At 35.9% G+C, this 27,174-nt stretch overlaps 1 protein-coding gene and 1 pseudogene across 1 annotated transcript; one reads left to right on the forward strand and one right to left on the reverse strand.

Moving 5' to 3' along the window:
- The first annotated feature begins 354 nt into the window (after positions 1-354).
- On the forward strand, positions 355-5,292 carry LOC117906316 (disease resistance protein RML1A-like). Its single transcript, XM_034819305.1, has 5 exons — positions 355-864; positions 1,280-2,354; positions 2,493-2,819; positions 2,921-3,715; positions 4,165-5,292. Exons 1-5 carry the CDS (start codon positions 362-364, stop codon positions 5,239-5,241), a joined length of 3,777 nt encoding a protein of 1,258 aa, XP_034675196.1. The 5' UTR covers positions 355-361; the 3' UTR covers positions 5,242-5,292.
- Positions 5,293-9,772: 4,480 nt separating this feature from the next.
- On the reverse strand, positions 9,773-26,698 carry LOC117906100 (annotated as a pseudogene).
- Positions 26,699-27,174: the final 476 nt, after the last annotated feature.

Here is a 27,174-nt window from a genome sequence, read left to right on the forward strand (position 1 = left end):
ACTTGGAAGCAACCTACCCTCACTCAGATGAGCTTCTTTAGCACCAAAATCTGTCAATGAGAGGTTATACATCGTAGATCTCTTTGTTAAACCTATTCTTCTGCTTCTTCAATTTCTTAAGCCCCACTCAGATGCGCTTCTTTAGCACCAAAATCTGTCAATGAGAGTTTCACGACTTAGATCTCTTTGTTAAAACTATTCTTCTGCTTCTTCAATGGCTTCTTCTTCAATTTCTTGTTCCTCACTGGATTCTTCTTCTTTTTCAACAATTTCTTCAATGGCTCCTTCAATTTCTTCACTGGCTTCTTCTTCTTCTTCTTCTTCTTCTTCTTCTTCTTCTCCTTCACTGGCTTCTTCTTCAATGGATTCTTCTTCATCTTCACTGGCTTCTTCAATTTCTTCTTCTTCTGATTGGAAGTATGCTGTGTTTCTCAGCTTTAGAGGAGAGGATACTCGCAATAATTTTACTGGCCATCTCTATAAAGCTTTGGACCAAAAAGGAATTGAAACCTTTATGGATGATAAGAAGCTTAGAACAGGTGAAGAGATATCTCCCACACTTGTTACAGCAATCCAAAGATCAAGGTGCTCTATCATTGTTCTGTCAGAAAATTATGCATCTTCCAAGTGGTGTCTAGAGGAACTTGTGATGATACTAGAGTGCAAAAGAACCAAAAATCTGAAGGTTGTGCCTATCTTCTACAATGTGGATCCATCACATGTTCGGAACCAGACCGGAAGTTTTGGGGAAGCCCTGGCTAAACATAAAGAGAATTTGAAGATCAAGGTAGAGAAGGTGCAGAAGTGGAGGGAGGCTCTAACTCAAGTTGCCAATTTATCTGGCTTGCATTCCGTGAAGAACAAGTAATTTTCTAAAGCCAAACTGTTTTTAATTCATTGCTTTTGTTATTCATTACATTGTCATTATCATCATAATTATCTAGAGTCCTGGTTTAGATCTTAAACAGAATAAGAAAAAGGAACAGAAGTGCTGAAATAACACAATTATGCTAAATCTATTTTTACCTCTATCTAATCATTCAAATTCCTGCTGTTTCATGATTGGAATCAGTTGGAAATTTGATTCAATTATATCTTAATTGACCATTCTATCATACTCAATTAACCTTTCCTTCCCCCTCCCCCCAGCTGAACTCGCAATAAACAAGACTATGCATTCACATGTTTCCTTTCAAGCCGTCAAATATTTTACTACTTTTTGAACTATTTATGGGTTATCAAACTTACTACTATTTGTTTTTCAAATTCAAACTGACAGGCCTGAGGCTCAACTTATTGAGGAAATCATTGCAGATATTTCCAAAGATTTATATTCTGTACCTTTGAAAGATGCCCCAAACCTAGTGGCAGTGGATTCTTGTATAAGGGAACTGGAATCGTTATTATGTCTTCCGTCAATGGATGTTCGTATGGTAGGAATTTGGGGTATGGGTGGCATCGGTAAGACCACCCTTGCTAGAGCTATTTATGAACAAATTTCTGGCCAATTTGAAGGTTGTTGCTTTCTTCCCAATGTAGAACATTTGGCAAGTAAAGGTGATGACTATTTAAGAAAAGAACTTCTTTCAAAGGTACTAAGGGATAAAAACATAGATGTGACAATCACTTCGGTGAAGGCAAGATTTCACTCAAAAAAGGTCCTTATTGTTATCGATAATGTGAACCACCGGTCAATATTAAAAACTTTAGTAGGAGAACTTGATTGGTTTGGGCCACAAAGTAGAATCATTATAACAACCAGGGATAAACATGTTCTAACCATGCATGGAGTGGATGTTATTTATGAAGTCCAGAAATTACAAGACGATAAAGCCACTGAGCTCTTTAATCATCATGCCTTTATAAACCACCCTCCTACAGAAGATGTTATGGAGCTCTCTCAGCGTGTAATAGCTTATGCTCAAGGTCTTCCATTGGCTCTTGAAGTTTTAGGAAGTTCTTTATGCAAGAAAAGCAAAGATGAATGGGAATGTGCACTGAATAAACTAGAAAAAATCCCTGACATGGAAATTCGCAAAGTGCTTCAAACAAGTTTTGATGAGTTAGATGATGACCAGAAGAATATATTTTTGGATATTGCCATTTTTTTTAATGAGGTGGAAGAAGATTTTACAACAGAAATGCTCAATAGTTTTGGTTTTTCTGCAATCAGTGGAATAAGAACCCTCATTGATAAGTCACTAATAAGAAATTTGGATGATGAGTTACATATGCATGATCTACTAATAGAAATGGGTAAAGAAATTGTCAGGCGAACTTCTCCTAAAGAGCCTGGTAAACGTACTAGATTATGGGAGCAACAAGATATCTGTCATGTACTGGAAAAAAATATGGTGAGAGTCAAATATATTATTTTATATATATATAGGAAAATTTAAGCTTCAAAAATATTATTTTTCTTTAACTATTTATTCTTCTGTATTATTTGTGAGATTTTGCATGCTTTTCACTTATCCTATCAATATTGTTAGGGAACTGATGAAGTGGAAGTCATAGACTTTAACTTGTCTGGCTTAAAGGAAATATGTTTTACCACTGAAGCCTTTGGCAATATGAGCAAACTTAGATTGCTCGCGATCCATGAATCTAGCTTCTCCGACGACTCTGAATGTAGCTCCAGACTGATGCAATGTCAAGTACACATTTCTGATGACTTCAAATTTCATTATGATGAGTTGAGGCTCCTAATGTGGGAAGAATATCCTCTGAAATCATTGCCATCTGATTTTAAGTCCCAGAATCTTGTGTTCCTCTCCATGACTAAAAGCCACCTTACTCGGCTCTGGGAAGGAAACAGGGTATGGTTGATTTACTCTTTATTATTTTTATTTTTTTTGGGATAATATGTTATATAAATAATAAAGTGTAATTATTTATAATCACTTGTCTTTTGTTACAGGTTTTTAAAAACTTAAAATATATTGATCTTAGCGACTCTAAATACCTGGCAGAAACTCCGGATTTCTCAAGGGTCGCCAATCTTAAAATCTTGAATTTTGAAGGTTGTACACAGTTGCGTAAAATTCACTCGTCTCTTGGAGATTTGGACAAACTCATTGGCTTGAGTTTCAAAAACTGCATAAACCTTGAGCATTTTCCAGGCCTGGATCAGTTGGTATCCCTTGAAGCTCTCAATCTCTCTGGTTGCTCAAAGCTAGAGAAGTTTCCGGTTATCTCACAGCCCATGCCATGCTTATCCAAGCTCTGTTTTGACGGGACTGCTATAACAGAACTCCCCTCCTCAATTGCTTATGCCACCAAGCTTGTTGTGCTGGATTTACAAAATTGCGAAAAGCTCCTGAGTCTTCCAAGCAGCATTTGTAAATTGGCACATCTTGAGACCCTTTCTCTTTCTGGCTGCTCAAGACTTGGAAAACCTCAAGTGAACTCAGACAACTTGGATGCTTTGCCAAGGATCTTGGATCGACTTTCTCATCTACGGGAGCTTCAGTTGCAAGATTGCAGGAGCCTTCGAGCATTGCCACCACTTCCATCAAGTATGGAACTTATAAATGCAAGTGATAATTGCACATCACTTGAGTACATCTCCCCTCAATCAGTTTTCCTATGTTTTGGAGGCTCTATATTTGGTAATTGCTTCCAACTGACCAAGTATCAAAGTAAGATGGGGCCTCATTTACGGAGAATGGCAACCCATTTTGACCAAGATAGATGGAAGTCCGCTTATGATCAAGTAAGTCCTCTTCTGGTTTCATGTCATCATGATTTCCATTTGCAAAAAATGTTATTTGAAACACAATTTTTTTTTTATATTACCCAACCAATGAAGAAATGTTTAAAAAGAATTAAATTTGTAGTTCAAAATATATATATATATATATATTATATATATATATATATATATATATATATATATATATAACGACATAATATTAATTAATTTTTTAGTATACACCTTCAATATCCTAATCATGAATATTATTAGCAAAAAATCACCACTGCACACAATTGACTTCTTCATGCATGTTATTACCATTGCAGACGATTCATCTGATATGTTATCATAGAGACAGTCGCCAAATATATTTGTAAATAAAGTGAAAAAAACAATTGATTTTTTATTACCAAAAATAATAGGGCGTGTAGGTTTCTCTCAGCAGCATCATGGTTTTTGTTGTGCAGCAATACCCAAACGTTCAGGTGCCATTCAGTACTGTTTTTCCTGGAAGTACAATACCTGATTGGTTCATGCATTATAGTAAGGGGCATGAAGTAGATATAGATGTAGATCCAGATTGGTACGACAGTAGTTTCCTGGGTTTTGCACTTTCTGCTGTTATAGCACCCAAGGATGGGTCCATTACAAGGGGTTGGTCCACCTACTGTAACTTGGATTTACATGATCTTAATTCCGAATCCGAATCCGAATCCAGTTGGGTATGTTCCTTTACTGATGCTCGCACTTGCCAACTTGAAGATACGACAATTAATTCAGATCATCTGTGGCTGGCCTATGTACCATCGTTTTTGGGCTTCAATGATAAGAAATGGAGTCGCATTAAGTTTTCATTTAGTACAAGCAGGAAGTCCTGCATTGTGAAGCATTGGGGAGTTTGTCCATTGTACATTGAAGGTAGCAGTGATGACAACTATAACCATGATGGCGATTATTCCAGTGGGAGATGCTGCTTGAATGAGGGCCTTGGAGTGCAGACTAGTAATGACAACAACATTGATGATGAGGGGAATGCTTGTGGAAGTGTCCTTGATGATCTACGTGAATGGGGATTAGAAGATATCATAATCAGGAGAAGCCCTGAAGATGACCAACCCAGTGGACAGGTCTATGAAGATGCGAATGGCACACATGCCTGGAACCAAGAAAGGCTTCGGATGCAGCCAAACCCTCTCATAGCACAGACTAGTTATGGCCAGTACACTCATGAAAGGAATCCTGCTAAAAGTGTCCTTGATTATCGCTATGAATCCACATTTGAAGATGGCATAGTCAGGATGAGAAGCCTTCTTGAGGAGTACCCCGGAGTAATTGGTTTCTCTCCTACTGACTCACACTCCTGGGACCAAGAAAGGCTTGGGAGGCAGCCAAACCCTCCCATATCCAACAGTGAGACTGGGTTTTGGATTTGTATCACTATTTTTAGCTTCTTCTTTCTTGCTCACATTTTCCATTCCGCTTCATTTCGGATCTCACCACTTCTCGGCGTGTTACTCTTGCTTTTTATCTTTAGTCGGCTGTAGGAACCTGATAAAGAAAAATAATGATAATAATAGTAATATTACACGTGGCAACGCCCATGGGCTTCACCTTTTATTATTGTTTTATTTGTTCTATTTCTCTGTGAGTATTCCTTCTTGTCCTAATAATAATCGTCTTCTTTTCCATTTGGGGTAGAGTTCTTGTTCAGGCAGACCGTTGTTTAAGATACTTCTTGTGTGATGACCCAACCGAAGTCTAGGGATACGTGATTTTATTTAGTTATTATTTATTTCATAGGTGGGTTAATATTCAACATATGATGGCCTAAATTATTATTATTATTATTTTTTTTTTTTTTTGTGGGCCTTCGTGATAGTTGAGTTTTTAAGCCAAAGAAGAAGCAATTGGAGAGAATATTTATGGTGCCCTTGAGATACATCTCTTCTTCTTGGATCTTCTTCTTGTACATCCTTTATTCTTCACTTGGATTTCTTTTTCCGCTTCTTCTATCTTTTTCTCTTTCCACAACATCGTAGGGTTCTCTTTTTCCTTGGAAATGGACTTCAACTTTTGCCATATATGGGAAGCATGCTTCTAAAAAATCTCAAAGAAAGTGATTGATAGCTCATAGGTGAATTATTGAACTGCATAACAATCACTCCACTAATATTGTGTTGTTGAGTGTAGAGAGCAATAGACACGTGCACATACGGTTTATCATGATATGTTTTACGTTCATTAAGCTAAGTGCCGACAAAAGAATGTTGTCCATGAGAAGGAATATTAGAAAGAGTAAATAGAAGAGGTTGTCCATGAGACGAAGTGATAGGTAGGATTTCTCTGAAATTGGGTAACCAACTGGGTGCCTGTGAAAAAAGGCTGGTCATGACATTGGTTATTTAAATTGCAATCCAAAGTATAAAGTTATTGGCTTGATATACCTATTAGTCCAATAGCTAACTTAAAGTGTGATAATGTTGGAGTATTGGCCAGCCAAAAAATGTACAGGAAAGTTCTGGAAAAAGCCTAAAACTAATGGGTTCCCCATATTTTCTTTAATCAAGTTGAGAAAGAATGGAATATTGAAGGTGAAAAACAAAGGAAGTGGAATAATTACAAAGATGAAAATTAACTCCAAGCAACACAAAGAAGACTCCCCCTTTCAGGACACCCTCCAAGTTTTTACAGGGATCTTCCACCATCGGAAATTTGAGGCTTTAAGGAGTGAGGAGACCCCAATTCCAGGCAACCCACCTTCAATCGACCTATTACTTGCTCATGGCTTTTTGTAACAGTTCCCACGGACAACACTAGACTGTTGTGGTGCTTTTTGATAGGATTGTGCAATTAACCCGTAAGGTGCAGATGAGGCGGCTTTTAAGTACTGTTCGTTCTTGGCATCTGAGTCTACTACTTTGCTCATCCTTCAAAGCTAGAAAAGAAACTAGGGTAGAGGTCCCAAGTTAATTAGTTCAAAACCTCAATGTAAAGACAATAAAGAGAAAGAAAAAAAAAAGCACTTTGTTTTTTATGAAGTTCCAAACCCAACACCCTCCCACCCCATTCCACTCCCTGTATGAAAGAAGGGTCATTTTAATATTATTTTCGAGCATGGTGAGCTATGCTTACCTTTGGTGGCTGCAAATGTAGTTCAGTTAATAGAGGTAAAGTGTTGCTCTTGTAAAGTGGTAGCAGGAGAAACATGTTGTAGGTGGTTTGGCAATTTTCCCTATTAAAATATTCCTAGAAAAAAATAATTTAAATTTGAAAAAAAATAAAATAAAATAAAAACAAATCATTTTCCAAAGATTGTCATCTATAAGAGTCATGCTCATTTTGCAACCTGAAACTACACATTTGGCTTTTCTGGGAGCAATATATCTTCATTCATGAAGCTTGTAAAAAATACATAAATCAGGCAAACATTCTTCGTTTGAAAGATTATTTCATTTTATTTTTAATAATAGATAAGTGATAAAAATTAAAGGATCTAATTTATTTATATGATCATATGTCACTACCTATAAGGAACATTAATCAGAGCCATGTATACAATGTTGAAAAGTTAAACTTGTTTAGAATCTAAGAAGGAAAATTAGTTCTAGCTATGTTAAAAATAATATTTTATTTTGAGTGATGAGTGAATTCCTATATTTTTTTTTTCAGAGATTTTATTTTGTTCGATGTAAGTATCCATAAATAAGACATTATATAATATTTAAACAAGAATACTAGAAGATAATAGACTTTAAGTCTCTTCAACTATTTATCCTTCTTTATATAACAGTTTGTATATATATGTTTCTTTCAACCCTATTGCCATAACAAATTTCCATCAAAGTCATATGAAAAAAAATGATAAGTGAATATCCATTTCCGGTCCCTAACTAATTAAACAAAGACAATTTTGATAAATAGAGTATCAATGTAAATGTTTTACTTGATTTGCAAGATGCATGAGAGGTTGTAGATAAAGGCTATAAGAAGCCAAAAGATGAAACCGCATTACCCCAAAATAAAAAGCCTTAAGAGGAAACCATGCTATGACAAAATCAAAGGAATCTTTTGAAATATATAAGAAAGATAAGGAAACTTTTACCCTCATCTATCAAATAATGGATGAAAGTACTTTTGGGAAGATTTGAAGTGCAACTATTGCCAAAAAAGCATAAGAGATATTACACAAAGCACACATAAAGCAGTTGATAAGGTACAAAAAGTTTGTCTTCAAACTCTTAAAGGAAATTTTGAAAGTTTAAGTGTGGAAGAATTAGAACCAATATTCGATTATTTTTCTAGAGAATTGACTATTGTAAATTTATTAAAAGGAAATGGATAAAGAACTACAAGAGATCACTACTCCAAGTTCATCAACTTGTGAAATTTCAACAATATCATCTTCATTAGAAATCTTAGGCCAAAGGATACCATGCATGATTTAGGAGTCTACAAGATATTTATGAGGTAATGAAAAATCAAAACATTGTAACTTTCTTTTGTCCTTTTTAAAATTGTAAAGCAATAGATTTTGAAAAAATAATTCAAGATAAAAGATGGAAAGATGCAATGAATGAGGAAATAAAAGCAATAAGGAAGTATGACACATGAGAACTATGATAACTCAAATAATTGAAAAAAAAATTCAAGTGGATGTGAAATCTACTTTGTTAAATGGACATCTGAAGAATCCATGGGTTATGTGATAAAAGGGGATGAGAGCAAAGTTCTAAAATTGAAAAAACCTTCTATGGACTAAATCAAACACTAAGCATGGAATAATAGAATTGACAAATATTAATTTTAAGACAATAATTTTATTAAGTACCCTCATGAACATGCTCTCTACATAAAGGTGAACAAAAAAAAGTAATATATATATATATAGTTGTCTGCTTATATGTGAAATATTTGATCTTCACTAAAAAAAATTCAATCATGTTTGATGAGTTCAAAGAAGTAATGACTTATGAGTTTAAGACCGCCAATATTGGTCTCATGCTGTATAATATCTTGGAATAAAAGTCAAGCAAACTAAAAAGGTGTTTATTTTTTTCAAGAAGATTGTGCAAAAGAAATTTTCAAGAAGTTTGACATGAATATTTGTAATTTGATTAACAAACTAATAAAATCTAGAGTTAAAGTATAAAGACATGAAAGAGAAACTATGGATTTAATAAATAAAAAAAAAAAAAAGCTTAGTAGGAAGCCAATACTATTTGACTAGTACAAGGTCAGACTCTTTTTTAGCATATAAACTTGCTAGTCATTATATGAAAACACTAATGATGACTTGCATGAAAACTGTCAAATGAATTATTCACTACATCAAAAGTACACTTGATTATGGTTTATATTATCCACTCTTTAACAATTTCAAGTTTGTTGGATATGGTGATGGTGATTGGGATAAAAATTAAACGATCGAAAGAGAATAATTGACTTTATGTTTTTTTATGTGTGGGAGATGTTACGTTCACTTATACATCAAAGAAACAGCCTATTATGATCCTTTTAAGCGGAATTTATTTTAACAACAGTGCATATATATCATGCAAATTGGCTTAAAAATTTGTTGATTGAGCTTAATTTATCACCACAAAAACCAAATTAATCAATGATTATTGCATTATCAGAAAATCCAATTTTTTATGATCCATACAAACATATAGATACAAGATATCATTTTTTTTAGATAGTCTTTAAGAAAAAAAAAGTACAATTAAAATTTGCAAGTCCCATTATCAAATTGCAAATATTTTACAAAAGTTTGAAGATTTTAGAACATTATGGATGTTATTTGAAGTTATAAATCAAGTTTAAGTGGATATATTGAAATCTTAAACTTAATTTAAGAAGGTTTTTTTAAAAAAAAAAAAAAATTGAATTAGATCTGGTTTTTAAAATTCAAAGAGTATTTTATGTGAACGGTTCATTGAGGTTTTATATTGTTGTTGTTAGGAGTTTCTATTTTGTTAGGTATGAATATCTATTCATAAGAAATTATGTACTTTGATATTTGAACAAGAGTAGTAAAAAATAATTTTTTAATTCTTCTCAATTATTTATCTTCCTTTATATAATTGCTTGTGTTTCTTTCAAACTAATTACTCTAAAATACAACCACAATTCTACCATCCTATACAATAAATAGATCCATATACATTCAAACAAAAGCTTGAAATGATTTTAGCATTAAGAAAGCAAGCTTTGTAAATAATTCTCCACATTGTCCAATCCACAGAGCTTCTTCACAACAGGCATTGTTGCTGGGACCTCCAATTGGAATGTTGAATCGGACTTGTTTAGCCCTGTCCAACGAAGAAGCTGTTGTCGGGCTTCTCTAATAGCTGCCCTTGTAGCACAGTGGACTGAAACTGCTAGAAGTAATGGTGGTTCACCAGAAGCTGCACAACACACATTCACCTTGCTGATTATGATTCATCAATCTATATAAAGCAGTGCGCTGGAATTATTACAATGGAGGTTTTCTAGTCGATTGTACTACCAGCAAATAAAGCAAGTTTTTTCAGGTAGTTACAACAATAGCAGTACAAACCAGCTGCTACTGCAGCTACTTCTCATGCTATTGTAACGAGTTACTAATTATTCATGTTACTCTTAACACAGGACAGTTAATGCTACCCCAGCAGTGAGCTATTTCACTTCTACCTTTATTTTTGCTTATATTTTCCTACATTCCCATTTAGGCTGAATTAATATGCTTTTCTTGGTTTAAAACGAGGTCAACAACACTTCCTACCAAGTTGGGTGCCAACCTTCCCTAAGGGGCCACCTGCTGACGTTTTATAACCCTTAAATTACTTAACCTTAACATGGTATCTTGACGTTGAAACACCTGGTAGAATTGGAATCATGGCTGTGGGGATCCAATACTGGTCTTAATCACCTTGGTTGTAGAGCTTTCTCTCATAACATTAGATACATTGCAAGTGGATTAAAGATCGTGGTTCAATGGCTAGGGTTAGAGGTCCACCATTATGGGCATTAACATGAATCAAACACATTAGCCATAATGAAAGGAAGGGTATCTATCCCTGCCTCACATGCTATGAATTAGAGTATGTAGAAGGAAGAGAGATCCTACCAAGATTTATAAGAAAACAGCCTGCCTCACATTGTGATTAATTAGAATTACTTTTTATGAGCATTATAAAACATTAGAGTTGCATGACAAGGCAAAAAAAACAAAGGGAAAGAAATAAAAGGCTTAATCTTCTAGATCTCAATATTCAAAGAGAATTTAGCATTTTTAACATTAGAGCTTAACTAGCATATCATTTCATTGAGATCAGCAAGAGTTACTTCTAATGAATACTGCAAATTACTTCATTTGTATAAAATTCAAGAAAAAGAAAAGGCAAAGCCTCCTCGATTATCAATATTCAAAGAGAATTTAGCATATTTCAATAGATATATATTCTCTTCAACAACCTCCCACCTTTGGCTTCTCGCCCTTACCTTTACTCCACCACCCCCATCTCTCCCAACTTAAACCCTTTCTCATTTTTTGCAACAGGAGAGCTTCTCATATCAGATCTTCCTTGAATATTTCCTTATTCTACTGGGAAATCTACTAACATAAAGAAATAAGGAAACGAGAATTTTGTTTTACAATATTCTATTTTGAAAGGAATTATCATAAATTTAGTATTGGAACCAAATTTAGATATTGATACTTTTCAATAAAACTCCCCAAGCAATCACACCAGTGCATTCATCATGTTTTTCCATTTTCTTTTTCCTATTGTATGGTAATCAACCAAATCATTTTTGAAAATTTTGTACAACTCGTCTTGAAAATAAATTAAATTATGTATATTTTTTACAATTTGGATGAGAAATTTATATACTATAAATTAGAAAAATTATTATTAAGAAAAACAAAATATGACTTTAGCAGATTATGTTTTTATCTATTTTTCCTCTTGTTTCTCAAAATAAATTAGATCTAAAATTTTTTTGAGTTCTCATGTTACTCAAGAGCAAAACCAGCCACATAAAAATTGCTAAATTTGGATGAAAAATTAATCTAAATTAAATCAACAGAATTTGAAAACTATAACTGAAATTCTACTACATACAACTACTATTTTTACCCCACAATTCATTCAATTCTCAGTGAAATTACCTCATTCAAATTTGAAAATAGCACCATTAAAATCATATAATTTGGAATAGAAATACATTTACTACAAATTTCAAAATTCAGCCTCCTATCGTACAATTTCAATGAACAACCATCAATTCCAGTTAAATATCCAATGAACATAAGCAAAATATTCCATCATTTATACTAATCAAAATTTTTTTTTATTAGATTTCTAAAACATTCACACTCATTTAAATATCAACTTGAATAAAAATTCCTAGTTATTTTTCTAAAAAGAAAAGGCTAAGATTTCATACTCTTTCCCAAATGAAAATTCCTAATATTAATGAATTAATTTTAATAATGAAACACCTATTTCCATCACAAAATCATAAATTCAAAAAAGCATCTCACAGAAACAAGTGCTAATTAATAAGTTAAATTACTACTTTTTCATTAGATTTCAAATTAAAATAAGAAATATAATAATTAATTTTATAGATGTTTTAAACATGCAAAAATAAATAGGTTTAAGGCTTAACAATATTAAGATGAAAAAAAATCAAAAATAGAAAAGTCAATATGACAACCACCCTCCAACTTCTTCAATAATAAATGGTTGTGATGAAGATGATTCTTTTGAATGTTAAACATCATGCATGAGTAATCTAAGTTTTGATGATTATAAAACAAGGATTATGGGACGAATAGTTGAATTTTATCTTGGAGAATAGGTTATCAAGATCATATTAAAGGCAATGCCATTATTTAAAGAAATTCAAGAAAAGGCCTTAAAGTTGAAGACCATGGAAAGCTCCCAGGATGGGTTTGTTTTTAGTCTTTTCCTCCTATAAACTAGTACTTATGAATTATTGATGATGAAAAATCTTAACCTAGCTTAGGACGCCACCAATGACCCTTCATCTTCAAGAAAAATCATTGAAGAATACTTAAAAGTCCTCTTGTCAAAACTGAGCTTTAAACTTTAAAAAATCTCCTTGAAATTCAGGCATTATAGCTTAAAGACATGGTCAAATAGATGGAATCAATTTTGGACCCTTGTGGAACCTTTTTAGTCTATCTAAGCATGAAATGCCTCATTAGGCTGAAAGATCAACATAATCAGCAAAAGAAATGATAGATTTGCAAGTTCAGCTGCAAAAAAGTTGTGGTTGAGGAAACTCTTAATATGGTGGATATACCTCCACGCTTGGGAAGAAGCAGGAAAAAGTAGATATAGGCGGTTGTCAAACTACCATAAATCATTGTTTGCAATCTCTCATACCCTCTATCTCCTTTTATTTTGCAACAATTTGCATTTACACTTTATTATTATTATTATTATTATTATTATTATTATTATTATTATTATTATTATTATTTTATAGATAAAAAAAATGTATATAAAGCAAAAAGGAAGCACCAAAAGCAATGCCCTCAGACTATACAGGGAGTATACAAAAGATGCATCAAGGCTCAAACCAAAGTGGAAGGGAAAGAAACAAAAAATATCACCTACCCTTATTTAGAGCCTAACCAATCAATGAAGTTTACAAGTGAAGGAGAGCTCAAAACTATAGACACCCTAACCCAAGACTAAAGATTACATACAAAAGGATTTTTCAATCTTTGGAGCCAAAGCTCCTCATTACCAAATGCTAACATATTCCTTTCCTTCTAGACTGTCCAAAATATACATAAGGGAGTCATTTGTCAACCCTTTTTACGAGCTTTCCCCATAAAAGCCCCATGTCACCCAAGAAGAGTTTCCTTCACTGAACAAGAGAGAATCCAAGCCACACCAAAGAGGGAGAAAAGAAGATTTCACAGAATCCGAGTCTTTGCACAATGAAGTAAAAGGTGATCCACCGTCTTTACTTCAGAGAGGTATAGAAAACACCTATTTGCCAACGAGTACCCCCTTATTTGAAGTTGGTCCAAAGTTAAGACTTTACCTCAAGAAAGCCACCTTAGGAGGCACACTCGTCCTCCAAATACTACCACTAGGGAACAAAGGAGAATCTCTCGGCTCCAAAATAAAATAAATAGACTTGACTGCAAAGGTGTCACACCTCGAAACTGTCCAAATCACTTTATCTTTCACCTCCCTTTGCACCCTAAATGCTTGGATCTTTTGCAAAAAAATGCTCCACCAACTCTACCTCTCAATCATTAAACACCCATGAGAAAAGAGGGGTTCAACCACCCCCATCACCATCAAGGTTCCAAACATCCAATACCCAAGCTTCCTTAGACAAAGAAATGGAAAATAAGGAAGGGAATGACTCACAAAGTGGCTCATCACCACACCACTTGTCCATCCAGAAACTCACTCTCTACTCATTACCCACTTGGTAGGCCAACCTACCACTCAAATAAATCCACTCCTTCCTAATTGCTTTCCACAATCCCACACCATACCTCTCACTTACTGCACGGGAGCTCCACCCCCCATCCTCTTCACCATACTTGTGACTGATGACTTGCTTCCAAAAAGCCTCTCTTTCATTGGCAAACTGCCAATTCCACTTACTTAAGAGAGCTATATTAATTAGAGCAATATTTCTCACACCTAAACCACATTTCCTTTTTACCAAGCAAACCATGTTCCACCTAACAAGGTACGGTTTTTGCACAAAAGCTCCACCACCCTAAAGAAAATCCCTCTAAATCTTCTCCAATCTCAACCTCACTTTTCTTAGCATGTAAAATAGGGACACAAAATAGATAGGCATGCTAGATAAAGTGTTTCAAATTAGAGTGAGTATCCCTCCTTTTGAGATATACTATCTCTTCCACATTGCTAGGCTTTTTCAAAATCTCTCTTCAACTCCATCCCACACAACCACTGATTTGAAGGGGTCCCCCAAAGGCAAACCCAAATAGCAGGAAAGGAGACCACCCACTTTACACCTCAACTCCAAGGCCAAGTCCTCTATATCATGCACCTTGCCCATCAGAATTAACTCGCTCTTCTCCAAATTGATTCTCAAACCTGAGCAAGCATCAAACCACATGAGAAGCCATCTTAGATAAGTCATCTGGTCTTGAGACGCCACACAAAACACCAATGTATCATCAGCAAATAACAAGTGCAAGATTAGAATCCCCTCACCACTCCTACCTCTCACCCTCCAACCAAATAAGTAGCCCCCACTAATAGTCTTCCTCAATAAACAACTAACACCTCCATGGTTATCACGAACAAATAAGGGGAGAGGAGATCTCCTTGTCTCAATCCCCTCGAACTTTGGAAAAAATCGGAAGGAGAACCATTTATTAAAACAAAAAATTTCATAGTAGAGATGTACCATTCTATCCAATTTATCCATTTCTCCCCAAAGCTCATCTTTCTAAGCACTGCAATCCAGAACTTCGAATTGACATGATCATATGCCTTCTCTGTATCCAACTTACACAACACACCACCTTCATTGCTTTTCAACCTTGAGTCCACAACCTCATTTGCAACCACTACTGCGTCCAAAATCTGTCTACCCTCCACAGAGGCATTTTGGGACTCCAAAATCACTTTGCCCATTACCTTTTTAATTCTATTAGCCAACAACTTGGTCAGCAACTTATAAAGGCTACCCACAAGGCTAATTGGCCTAAAATCTTTCAGGTCTTCTGCACCTCCCTTCTTAGGGACTAAAAGGAAGACCAATAAAGTAGCATTCAAAGACTTTACAAATCTACCCCTCTCATGAAAGTCTCTAAAAAAACCCATAACCTCTACCTTCACAACATCCCAACAAAAAAAACCAAAAATCCATGGTGAAGTCGTCCAAACTTCGGGCTTTGTCCTTACTTAGATCTGAGAGTGCTGCAAACAACTCTTTTTCAGAAAAAGGAATCTCCAACCTCTTAGCCTCGCTTCTAACTAGTCCCATAAAAGTCAGCCCATCGATACAAGGACACCACCCCCCTTCTTCTGAATACAGGTTATGAAACACCCCCACCACACTATCTCTTAAATCAATATCCTCGGTATGCTAGTAGTCATTCACTTTCAACTTAGACAGTCAGTTTCTTCTACTAAGAGCATTCACCATCCTATGGAAGAATCTAGTATTATCATCCCCCTCTTTCAATCACACTTCCCTAGACTTCTGTCTCCGAGAGATTTCGTCTCTCAATACCCAAATCTTATAAGACTCCCTAGCCTCCTTTTTGGCTTCACAATCTTCCAGATTCAGAGCTAAACATTTCTCCTTTTCGTCCCAATACACAACCTGGCTAAGAGCTTCTCCCTTTTTAGCCTCAATGAGATTGAACACTTCTTTATTCAAAGTCTTCAAAATAGCTTTTAAGGCTCTCAATTTTGCATCTAAAACAAAGTTGAAGGTCCTAGTAAAATTGAAGCTCCCCCACCACATCTTCATCTGATCTTTGAGCCCCTCTTCATACCTCCTTCTAGCAAAATGGAAAAGTGATCAGAAACTGGTCTAGGTAAAACACCCTGCATAGACCCATTAAACAAATTGTCCCAATTATCTATCACTAAAAACCGGCCAAGCCTAGATTGTGATTGGTTATTCAACTAACCCCTCAAGGTAAAAGGACCCCCCTGCAAAGGAAAGTCCCTCAGCTCCAAATTCTCTAACACTTCTAAAAATCTTCTCATTGATGCAGAAAGCCCTCCTCCCCTACTACGTTCCTCTAGAAATCTAATCATATTGAAATCCCCATCTACACACCAAGGGTCACTCCATAAACCTCTTATTAACCCAAGCTCCTCCCAAAAGTCCTCTCTATCCCTACTACACACCAGACCATACACACCAGTAAACACCCACACAACCCCATTCACACAGTTCTTAAAGCAACATGAAATTGAGTATTCCCCTTCTTCCAAGTCAACCAACTCAAACACTCTATTATCCCAAAACACTAGAATGCCTCCAGCTGCACCCCTTGAATTGACTGCACTCTAGTCTAGATGTCTTCCCACCCTAAGACTACGAACAAGCCCTGTAGTCATTTCTTTAATTTTGGTTTCCTGCAAACAAACCACGCCCACCCTTTGAGATTTTATCACTAACTTAATCATATTTTATCTTTGTCGTTTTCCCCTCTCACATTCCGAGATAAAATTCTTATCTTCATTTGCACCCCAACACTAAAGCCCCTTCAGAAATACCCAGACTAGTATCAACCCTAGTTTTTTTATAGCTCACTGTCCACTCCAACTTCTTGAGTTCCCTACTAGATTTAGAAGACAGTGATTTCGTCTTTCTAGACACCTCATCCTGCCCCTTTTGGTCAATTCTCCCCTTCATCCTCCTCAAGAGATACAAAATACCCTCTTCGAACCCTTCCGTCGGCATACCAAGGCAACAAATGAACTTTGCAAGACAGCTAAAGTTCCACTCTTCATCTTGTCCCCCCTCTTCCAATTGAAAGTTAGTCCTCTCCACTATTGGACTCGCAAAACCCGATCCAATTGGGACAATCGCTAGCTCAATTGCACCAACACTGCCAGCCAAACCCCAAGAAGGCTCTTTCTGGCCATTGAGGACCAAGAAATCTTCAATCGGCACTAATCGTAGAGGATCCCAGCCCATCGCCACTGCCACTGAGCCTTCTGACCCACTAGAAGCCCCTTCCGACACCAACAAAGCTTTGTCAGGCCCTAAGAAAGGAGTAGAAGAATCGCCTGAAGCCCCAAAGAAAAAAAAGAGCAATTGTGAGAAACGGGATACCTGGATGTTTCGTCCATCAATGCCTTGTCGGTGACCGTCGATCGACTAGGAAGCAACCCCCCGGTGTTGAAGTCTTTGTCAGCCAACACCACCTGCTCTAGCCTTAATGCTCCCACAACATACTCAAGAGGAGCCTTCAAGGAAAAGAGTGCCCAAAAAGAAACACAAGGGGATGGGCCTCTTTTAAATTGGGCCCAAAAGGCCCCTTAGAGCACTTAACCAAGCCCACACCCATAGGGCTAAAGGGGTTAGAGCCCACGACCCAGCCTGCTCCACCCGTGGGTTTTTCATGAACCCACTCAGTTGAGTCCAACGTTTCTTTTCCTTTAAACTACTCCCAGCCTACTATCCTAAGCCCAGGCCCACTTAAAACTAAGTCCAAATCAGTGCCCTTAGCCGGCCTACCCACTACACCAACTGCACCCATATTCCTTCTACCACACTCAACCTGCTCCTCTGACCCTCAGCTCTAATCACCAAGTTGAGTCTCCCGCATGCTTTCACCAGCATGTGCAACCCACACCTTCATCCCTAAGCTCACACCCTACACTTTTGTAAGACTCAAACCTAGGCACTACCTGAGAAACCCATGGAGGTGTTTCCCACCAAAGATGAACCGCACAACAAGTATGTCTGGTCACCACCTGCAATGACCTTGGCAGATCCTTCCCAGTGGCTCTCACCAAGAATAATAATATTTATCTTTGTTCAAATTTTTACTAAAAAGTTAAGAATTGGTCAATCCCAATTCATAACCCACCATGTATCTCTAGGTTAGGTCAAGTAGATTTCACCTTTAAACCTAAGGAGCCTAATCCTAATATTAAGTCCACAAAGAATGATATGGTCCCAATTTTTCCTAAGTGATTTTTATTGTTTTATGTCAACAATCTTGTCTCATCATAAATCAAAGTCTTTTCATTGAATGTGATCTTTATCAACATTGGTAAAAAGCAAGTCATACGAAATAGGAAGTCTTAAGATCTTATCAACCTGCACCCTAGACACTTAAAAGTGGTTGGAAATGGGTGTATAAGGTGAAAAGCTAATTTGGTTTACCAATTGCCCCCTAATTCAAAATTCTAAAAACGAAAAAAATTACTAGTCCTGCCACAATGTTCCATATTCAAACAAATTTTTTCTCATTAGAATAATAGGAATTCTACCAAGAAAATTAGAAGGGTGCTTAAGGTTTTGATTTTTATTAATAGAGTAAAAATAAAATGGTGGAATTTGGAGAGCCCAAGCTAAATGATGCAATGTCATTCATAATTTTATTTTACTTATGATTTATGCAAGGAATGTTACATTTGTTCCAGTCGAAGAAAATCAGACATTAATTATTCAGTTTTTTTCTCTACAACTAGGATGCATTTTCAATGAAGAGCTAAAGAGAAATACCTTTAGAAGAAAGAACACGTTTTTTATGCTGTCTGCTGTTCATTATCTCAACATTGAACTGCTTGGGTATGGTGTCAATTGTTGGGATCTTGTATGTCCATGTGCCTTTAGTGACCACCAGTCCATCTGAATTAGTTGTGTATTCCTCAAGCATAAAAAACCCAATTCCTTGAACAAAAGCTCCTTCTATCTGTAAAGCAACTCAGAAAGAATATTAGAGCCACATGGATCAAATAAACCAATAATCAATTAAATAAACACAAGTTTTAAGAATAGGGAAACATTGAACAGTTATAAACATCCTATAGTATTCTCAAATAAATAAAAAATTGTCAGGTGGACCCATGGACAAGACACACCTATCCAGATAAATTTGATTTTCATTGCATTAATATGTGGATGTGGAGACCAAAATCAGAGAAGAGGTTAAATGCCAAGGCTTAGGGGATGGAAAAGAAAAGGAAATGGAAGTAAAAATTGAATTCAAGTTGTGATTAATCAAAGCTTAGGAATAGAAAAGCAGAGAAGGAAACGAAATATTTTAAGATTGTAGTTGGGCTGACCTGTCCTAAATCCACAGCAGGGTTGAGGCTTTGCCCACAGTCATATATAATATCAGATTGCAAAATTGTGGTTTCTCCAGTGAGAAGATTTACTTCCACCTGTGACACCCAAAGTTAAATTAGTATAGTAAAACTTGAAGCATGTTTAAGCATGGAAGCTATAGTCTCCTCCAAGTTTACCTGAAGAATACTAATTTAATTTTAACAAAAGCACTAATGAAAGCGATTAAGGTAATCTTGAAAAACTTGCCTCACTCACTGCAGCACCATAGTTTAGGTATCGCATGGAAGAAAAGTCAGGGACATAGTAAGAACTTGCTGATAAGTTCACAGCTTGACTTTGTGCCTGGATTTTCCTAAAGTAAAAGAATCAAATGGAAAAGGTCTTCAACATTTAATTTTGAGCAAGTCTGAAAAAAATGAAATATATATATATGAAATTCTGCTACACATTGTTGAAAAATATCAACGAGAATACTTTGCCATAAGCTCAATGCCTAGGAATACCTCTCACAAATTATATGATCTTGTAGTCAACTCAACCCCAATTTAGTTCATCAACTGTGAATGCAAGATGATCAATGTTGTCCTATAGTATCACTATAGGAGTCATAGTTCTGAATATGGTCACTGTAACTTGATGCCTTTTTTCCTCTTTGAGATATTACTACTGATGATTTGCAAAATAAATATCACATAAATCAGTGGTATATATCCAGAAAAACGCTTCTCTAAAGTGCAAGACTCTCCCAATAGTATCATAGAAGGCCAACTTAGATATGAGAAGCACATGCAACGGTTATATGCCTTCAGTCAAAGCAAAAGCACCTTCATTTCCAGTTGTAGGATTGCAAACAATCTAATATCCAACAAATAATCAAAGGAGTTAAGGAAAAAAAATTGTATTGACACCAGTTTAACACAAATAAGGTGGATTAGGAGTTGAGAAAATAATTATGATATCAAGATATATTGACACCATTTAGATCAAGTATACATACGCCTACATCTATTTCTTTCCAAAATGGATTGAATAAAGTAAGTCATTTCAGTATTAGAACCCCACTCAAATGCATTTCTACGATCATTATTAACTAATAATTTTAAGTACTAGAGACAAACTTATGTTTGCTTTTCTTTGCATTTTGGACCAAGCACTATTATATATCTCCACATTAACATCTCATTTCAATTCTTTGGGTCATTGCTTATCTCCTACCTTTTGAAAGAGTTTAAGATGTCAAATAGTTTATGATGAACTAAATCCAAGGCCATTTATAAGTTTATCTAATCCATAATCACATACATACTTATCCATGACTCTAAATTTTGAAAGCTGTTGTGCTATCTCTTTGTTTTCATGCTGAAAAGCTAAATACTTATATGCCCATAGATGGGACACATTCAAAATGGGATTTTTCAACCATTTTGGAAATTTACACTCTCCATAGTTGAAGAGCATGATGAAAAGAACCTAGTTTTTCAGCCTATTTGGAAAAAAAAAAAATGGAGAAACAAAAGTCACTGACTCAACAAAGATTGGAGGATATTCTCTCCGTTGATATGAAGCAGCATGCATCTGCACCATAACTTAATAAAGGGAGCATGACTTTATCAAGTCATTCAGCACTGAAAGGCAAGGCAGCAAAGAAAATGTAAAATATTCCAAAACTGCACATAACAACCTGAAGAATTAGTGTGCTCCATTTAACAGAACCCATTTGCTCCTGCAATTTTTCCTTGATAGGAATTAGTCTTTTAACCAACATATTGCAGCAGAGTCTAATAGCTTCACATGTGGACTCTGATGTAGTGCTTCCAGCAGTAAGTCCTCCCTGTATTAAGCTTAAGGTATCTGATTGTATGACCCTTACTTTCTCCAAGAAGTCTCCCATTCCATCACACTGAATTGAACTGAGAGCAAATGCAGCCATCTGTTTCACCTTTGTCCACAGCCCGTGGCCCAATTCAATGCCTCCAACTTCAACAGCAACAGATCCATCACTAAGAATGCTTACTTTCCCTGGAGTCGGTCTTAATGAAACTTCATGCACAATTGGTACTCGAGAAATACCCCTTTTCTGCCATTTATTGCACATATTAAACTGCTTTATCTTTTCAGTCCTTTCTTTAAAGCTTGAAGATGTAGCCAACTTATCCCAGATTGAAGGTAAAGTGTACTCAAAAGGTTCACCTGCACTGCCCTCAAAGAAAAAAAATGAGGCTGTTGTAAGTGTGGAGGTTTTTGCTTCTCACAGAGTCCACATCCACGGAAAGAGTAGATGCAATGTGTTCAATTACAGCTTCAGAAATAAATATAGCTTGTGCCTCCCAGGGGCACGCATTGCTGATTTAGACGAATGGTTTGTTTTGCACAACTTTATATCAAAAGATAAAGCACCCCAATCATAATTTTTAAGGGCTCCCAGCATGTGCTGAGGCATAACTGGGCTTACATCTACAGCTATTCCAGCATTGATTAATATATCAAGGTGTAAGGCAGTAATTTTGCCATCAGATTTGAATCCTACACTGTAGGTTACTTTCATTGGATGTCTTCCTCCTGCTATTATCATATCAGTTTTGCGATTCATATATATCCGGACAGGGCAGTGTAATTTGTATGCTGCAAGTGCACATGCTGTAGCAACCTAAGACATCATGAGTGTTTTCACTTAGAAGCCATTGTTAAGGGAAAGAAACAGTACAAAAGATAGGCCATCAGAAGAAACAGAATCAGATCAAGGACGAACTATGTGTGCATATGTGTGTGTATGTGTTTTCCTTTGTATTTTCCTTCAAATGGCCTTGCTCTTATGGCCATATGGACACAAACATGCAAAGTAATCATCAATTATACTCACAGGCATTGCTCTTATGGCCTTTCCACCAAAACCACCTCCAACCCTTCTTGTGATCACACGTACATTATGTTCAGGAATACCAAGACATCTTGCAATCGCACCATGTGCATATTCAGGGCATTGTATTGAACTGTAAACCACAATGCAGTTATCTTCATCTGGAACTGCAAGGGCAGTTTGGGTCTCCATATAGAAGTAATATTGTGACCCAGGTTTGATCTGGATGTGACAATTTAGAAAGAATTTATCATACAACCAAAAAAAGAATGGAAAAAAATAATATAAATAGGAAAAAAATTGCATAACAAGTAAATGGGAAGTACTTCAGCAGAGAGAATCTTGTGATCAGCTTCAGCCATTCCTTTCGAGAAATCACCAACCTGTTTTGGTTTAAGGATAGAAGGAACCTCAAAAAAGCTTGACTTCCTAACAGCCTCTTCAACAGATAAAATGGGTGGTTCCAGATTTTCCATGTCATAATCAACCACTGCAAGGTTTGCTGCCATATCTGCATGTTTCTGTGTGTCTGCAACCTATACACATATATCAGTGACCAAGTTGGGAATCTTAGTTCATAAAGTAATCGAATATCTTTGTATGCTATGCCTATTAAAAGCAACTTTATAATCAACCAAACAGAACATATATATATATATATATCTGTTTGTGGACAAGAAAGACAGAATCATGGTATTACCACAAAAGCAATATACTGTCCGGCACATCGAGTGAAATCATCAGCAAATAAAGGTTCAGTACCAAATCTATTCTTAGCGCCTATGTTCTCCCCTGGGATATCTTTAAAAGAAATAAGTGCACTGACTCCATCCCCCACTGATTTAGGCCTAAGTTTGATACCCTTTACTTGAGCGAAAGGCTTCGTACTATAAATGAAAGCCCCATGAAGGCAATTAGTTGGAGAGGGAATATCGTCCACATAAACAGCCTCACCTACATTATTGGTTAACTCATGTAAGTTGTCTAAAAGCAGAAAAAAACTAGTAGGTTTATCATCAGAAGCCTGCAGTAGTGGATAGATATCTCTAAAAGGAAATTTGGGGAAAAACAAAAAAAGAAAAGTAGTAAAAATAAAGGCTCTTTTTGGATCTTGAAAAGTTCGGGAGATAGTAGGAAGGGAAGAAAATAGAAGGGGAAATGGAAGGCAAGAAAAAATGAAGGAAAATAAATAATAAATTTGAATTTAATAAATTTTTCCTACATGTTTATCAGAATTTATTTTTCTTCTTTCCTCTTCTATATAAAGAATGGTGAATTTTAAAATGTATAAATTCTTCATAATTTTTCATGCTATTTGATATTCCTTCATATGTTCTATAACCCAAATGGTGCCAATAGGAATTTGTGACCAACACTAATCATTATCATGGATTATAAAATAACACATGGCCTTTTCCAGCCATAAATGTCCTGGCAGAGTGGTAATCAGTGAATTGTACCATGACAAAAAGCACAAACAGAAAGTCAAAGAAAGGTCATCCACAAGGCAGGAAAGAAAGCATCAATTTTATGAATATAAAGCTCAGATTACAAGTAAATTCCCTCAAAAGAAGCATCAGAGACCATAATATCACCAATATGATCTTGATCATAAAAATGAACAGAAAAATAAACTTAAGCATATAGCCAAACATTTACAACTAGAAATTAAATTGCTCCATACTTCTAGGCCATCAATAAAATCAATTATCTTTAACTAGTTTCATGTCTCCTGCCATGCCAACCACCAGCAGAAAGGTAATTGTAAAAGTAAAATAAAAATTAAATAGAAAATTAACTTATGAATGTCATAATATGAAACCAAGTTACATATAACAAACCAGAAGCTTGGATCGCAGCTCCAGACTTTGCAATTGGCTCACCAACTGGATGATACTGTCTATTCAATTCCACTCCCTGCTTTGCAGAAGATAGCAAGGTTGGGATTTTACCATGATCTAACTGCTTTGCAGGAGACAGCAAAGTACTACATCCATTCATACAACCATCAGGGGATTCAGCATTAGCCTCAAGCAAATGGCTAAAGAACTTGAAAAGAAAACTGACAGCCAAGCTTGACCTATAAGCTGGACTTGAAGTGCCATCATCGGGTACCACAATGCCTTTAAGTAATTTAACAGCTTCACAAAAGACACCAACACTTAGCACTTTTCCAGTTAAAAATTCTTCAACTTTTGTAGCTCTCGTTGGATGTTTTGTCCCATAAGCATCAAAAGCAAACCGGCAGTTACTTACAATAATTCCATTAGAAGTTGTACAGCGAGAAACTTTAGCCATTAAAGCAGCATTTAAATAGGGCAATGCATTTCCTAAGGGTCGTGGTGCAGCTCGATACGTTTCAAACAGTAAATTCATCTTAGTCCCTGAAGAAATGCCCATGATCCTATCCCAATCTGGGATTTTGATACTTATGAGTATACTTTTTGAGTCTAACTCTGGCCTTCTCAAGAACCCCTCCAATGTAAGCTCTTCACTTTTGAGACCAGTAATTATATTTACAGTTGAACCTACTGCAAGCAGTACTGTAGCAATGTCAGAGGGGAAATGATTCCTTTGTGCCATCACCAGATTTCCACCTAAACTAGCTGAGTTCCGGATGAACCCTGAAGCAACTTTTTTCATATGGTCAGCAATTTTTTTATAGACCATGTGTGTGAAATCCACCTTGGTTGCATTCCTTTAGAGCTTCAATAGCTTTAGAGATGGTTACAGCTGCTCCAATGCTTATCCCAGTATTATCCCTTCTAATCACTGACAGTTCAGGGATGTATCTTAGATCGATATATTTGTCATAGCTTTCCACTTCCTTGTAATAACCCATACAACAACTACTTTAACCCGAGTCCCATTTCCATCCTCAACAAAACCCAATAAGCTTCGAAGTTCCTCAATGGTAACAGGATTATACCAGGAATATCTACTAGAGTCTAAAAGCAATGTAGACCTAGTTTCAGTTTTCAAGAACTGAGGAAATGTACAAATCTCATCACTATGGTTATACAAGAGTAAGCTGCTTAGTTTCACTTCTTTACTATCACCCTTTCTCCAAAAGGAATTAAACCCCAAATCCTCCATATCAACATCTGCTGCAAAACTTTTACAGGCATCAGCAATGGGGCGATACCCAGTACAGCGGCAGAGATTTCCTGCAATAGCCGTTTCAGCTTCAGAAACTTTCAATTTGGAGAATCCCAGTGGGGGCTCTGGCCTGAGGGTTTTCTCAGCATTGACAAGAGCAGAGAAGAGTGACATGCACATTCCAGGAGTACAAAAGCCACACTGAGAAGCATGGAATCCAGAGAACCTTTCATGAATTGGGTGGAACCCATCTTTCGTGTTCCCAAGGCCTTCAGTTGTTGTAATTGAACATCCATTTATACTACAAAGCAGGGTAAGACATGAACTCACTGTAAAATCATCCAACTGGTCAAGCACAGGGTTATACTTGGAAAGTAGTACAACGCAAGCACCACAACCACCTGAAACAATGAAGTTAGAAAACATATCAAGATATCAGCAACCTTTTTTTTTTAGGGTTTTGATGGGCTATACAGAATCATAATCTTGAATGTGTAAAAAATTTTAGGAAACAATTGAATAATGGGACTATTCAAATCTGTAATACTTGAACCACATAATCATCAGCATAACCAGTAGTGAGCATAAGAAAATGAAATTTTCTTATAGCAAGGAATCAAACCTAAATATAGCAAGGAATCAAACCTAAATATAGCAAGGAATCATAAAATCAAATCCTACAACCAAATACAGAAAAAATAAATCGCAGGCAATACAATCAAAATCAAGCAATAGAGAGAACCAGATAAAGAATATTACACATGCAGAAGAAGAAAATACATCTATCATTGAGAAAAAGAAACCTAGATTGGGAATCGAAGAACTATTAAGAAAGAGAGAGTGATATGACTGCAGCTCATGTGTGTATATATAGAAAATAAACAACACAATTAAAAACGAGCAATAAAGCTTTAAAGCAAGCAATAAAGAGAAGATGATAAAGGAAATTCAACACAAAGAAAAACCCCTATACCCATCAAAGAAAAAGAAAAACCCAAATTGGGAAAAGAGAGAAGCATATGACCAAAGCAATATATGCATGTACAGTGAAGCAAAAACAAGCAAGAGTGCAGAGGTGAACGAAAGAGAGAGACCTTCACCGCAGCTGAGCTTGGCACCTTTGAAAGGAGTGTGAGAACGCAAGAATTCAAGCAAAGTAGTGGAAGGGTGGATGGTGGAGACCTCAAACCTTTTCCCATTAACAGCAAAAACCAGACTGTTGTTTACAGTTGATTCAGACTGCTCCATTTCTCCACTGCAAGTCTGCAACTCAACTCACTGCTTCCTTCATATCAACAGCAACTCACAGACAAAGACTAGCACAGAAATGAGTATCTCCTTACGCCACTCACCTTCTTTGGTATCTGAATAATGATGTTTCGGTGTATTTCTTCTGAAATAAAAAATAAAAATTTAGCCAGTAAAAAACTACTCTTTAAATATTCAATCTCGCCATGTTCACTTTTTTTCCTTTTAACATGTAAATGAGTCTTCAACCTCCAAATACCACTCCTTCCAAAAACCCAATCTCATTTTTCTCCTTCTTTTCTTAATTTTCTCCTTTCCCCTTTCATTTAAATTTAAGTTGTTTTAGGATTTGATAAATACAACTAACCATCATAATAAGTTTAAAATTTTATTAAATACTTAAAAAATATAAATGTAAATAACAAATAAAAAAATCTGAATATTTGATAATACTTCAAATTATCAATAATTATCAATGTTTTTATAA

Source organism: Vitis riparia, chromosome 18 (genome assembly GCF_004353265.1).
Source record: "Vitis riparia cultivar Riparia Gloire de Montpellier isolate 1030 chromosome 18, EGFV_Vit.rip_1.0, whole genome shotgun sequence".
Lineage (NCBI taxonomy): Eukaryota > Viridiplantae > Streptophyta > Magnoliopsida > Vitales > Vitaceae > Vitis > Vitis riparia.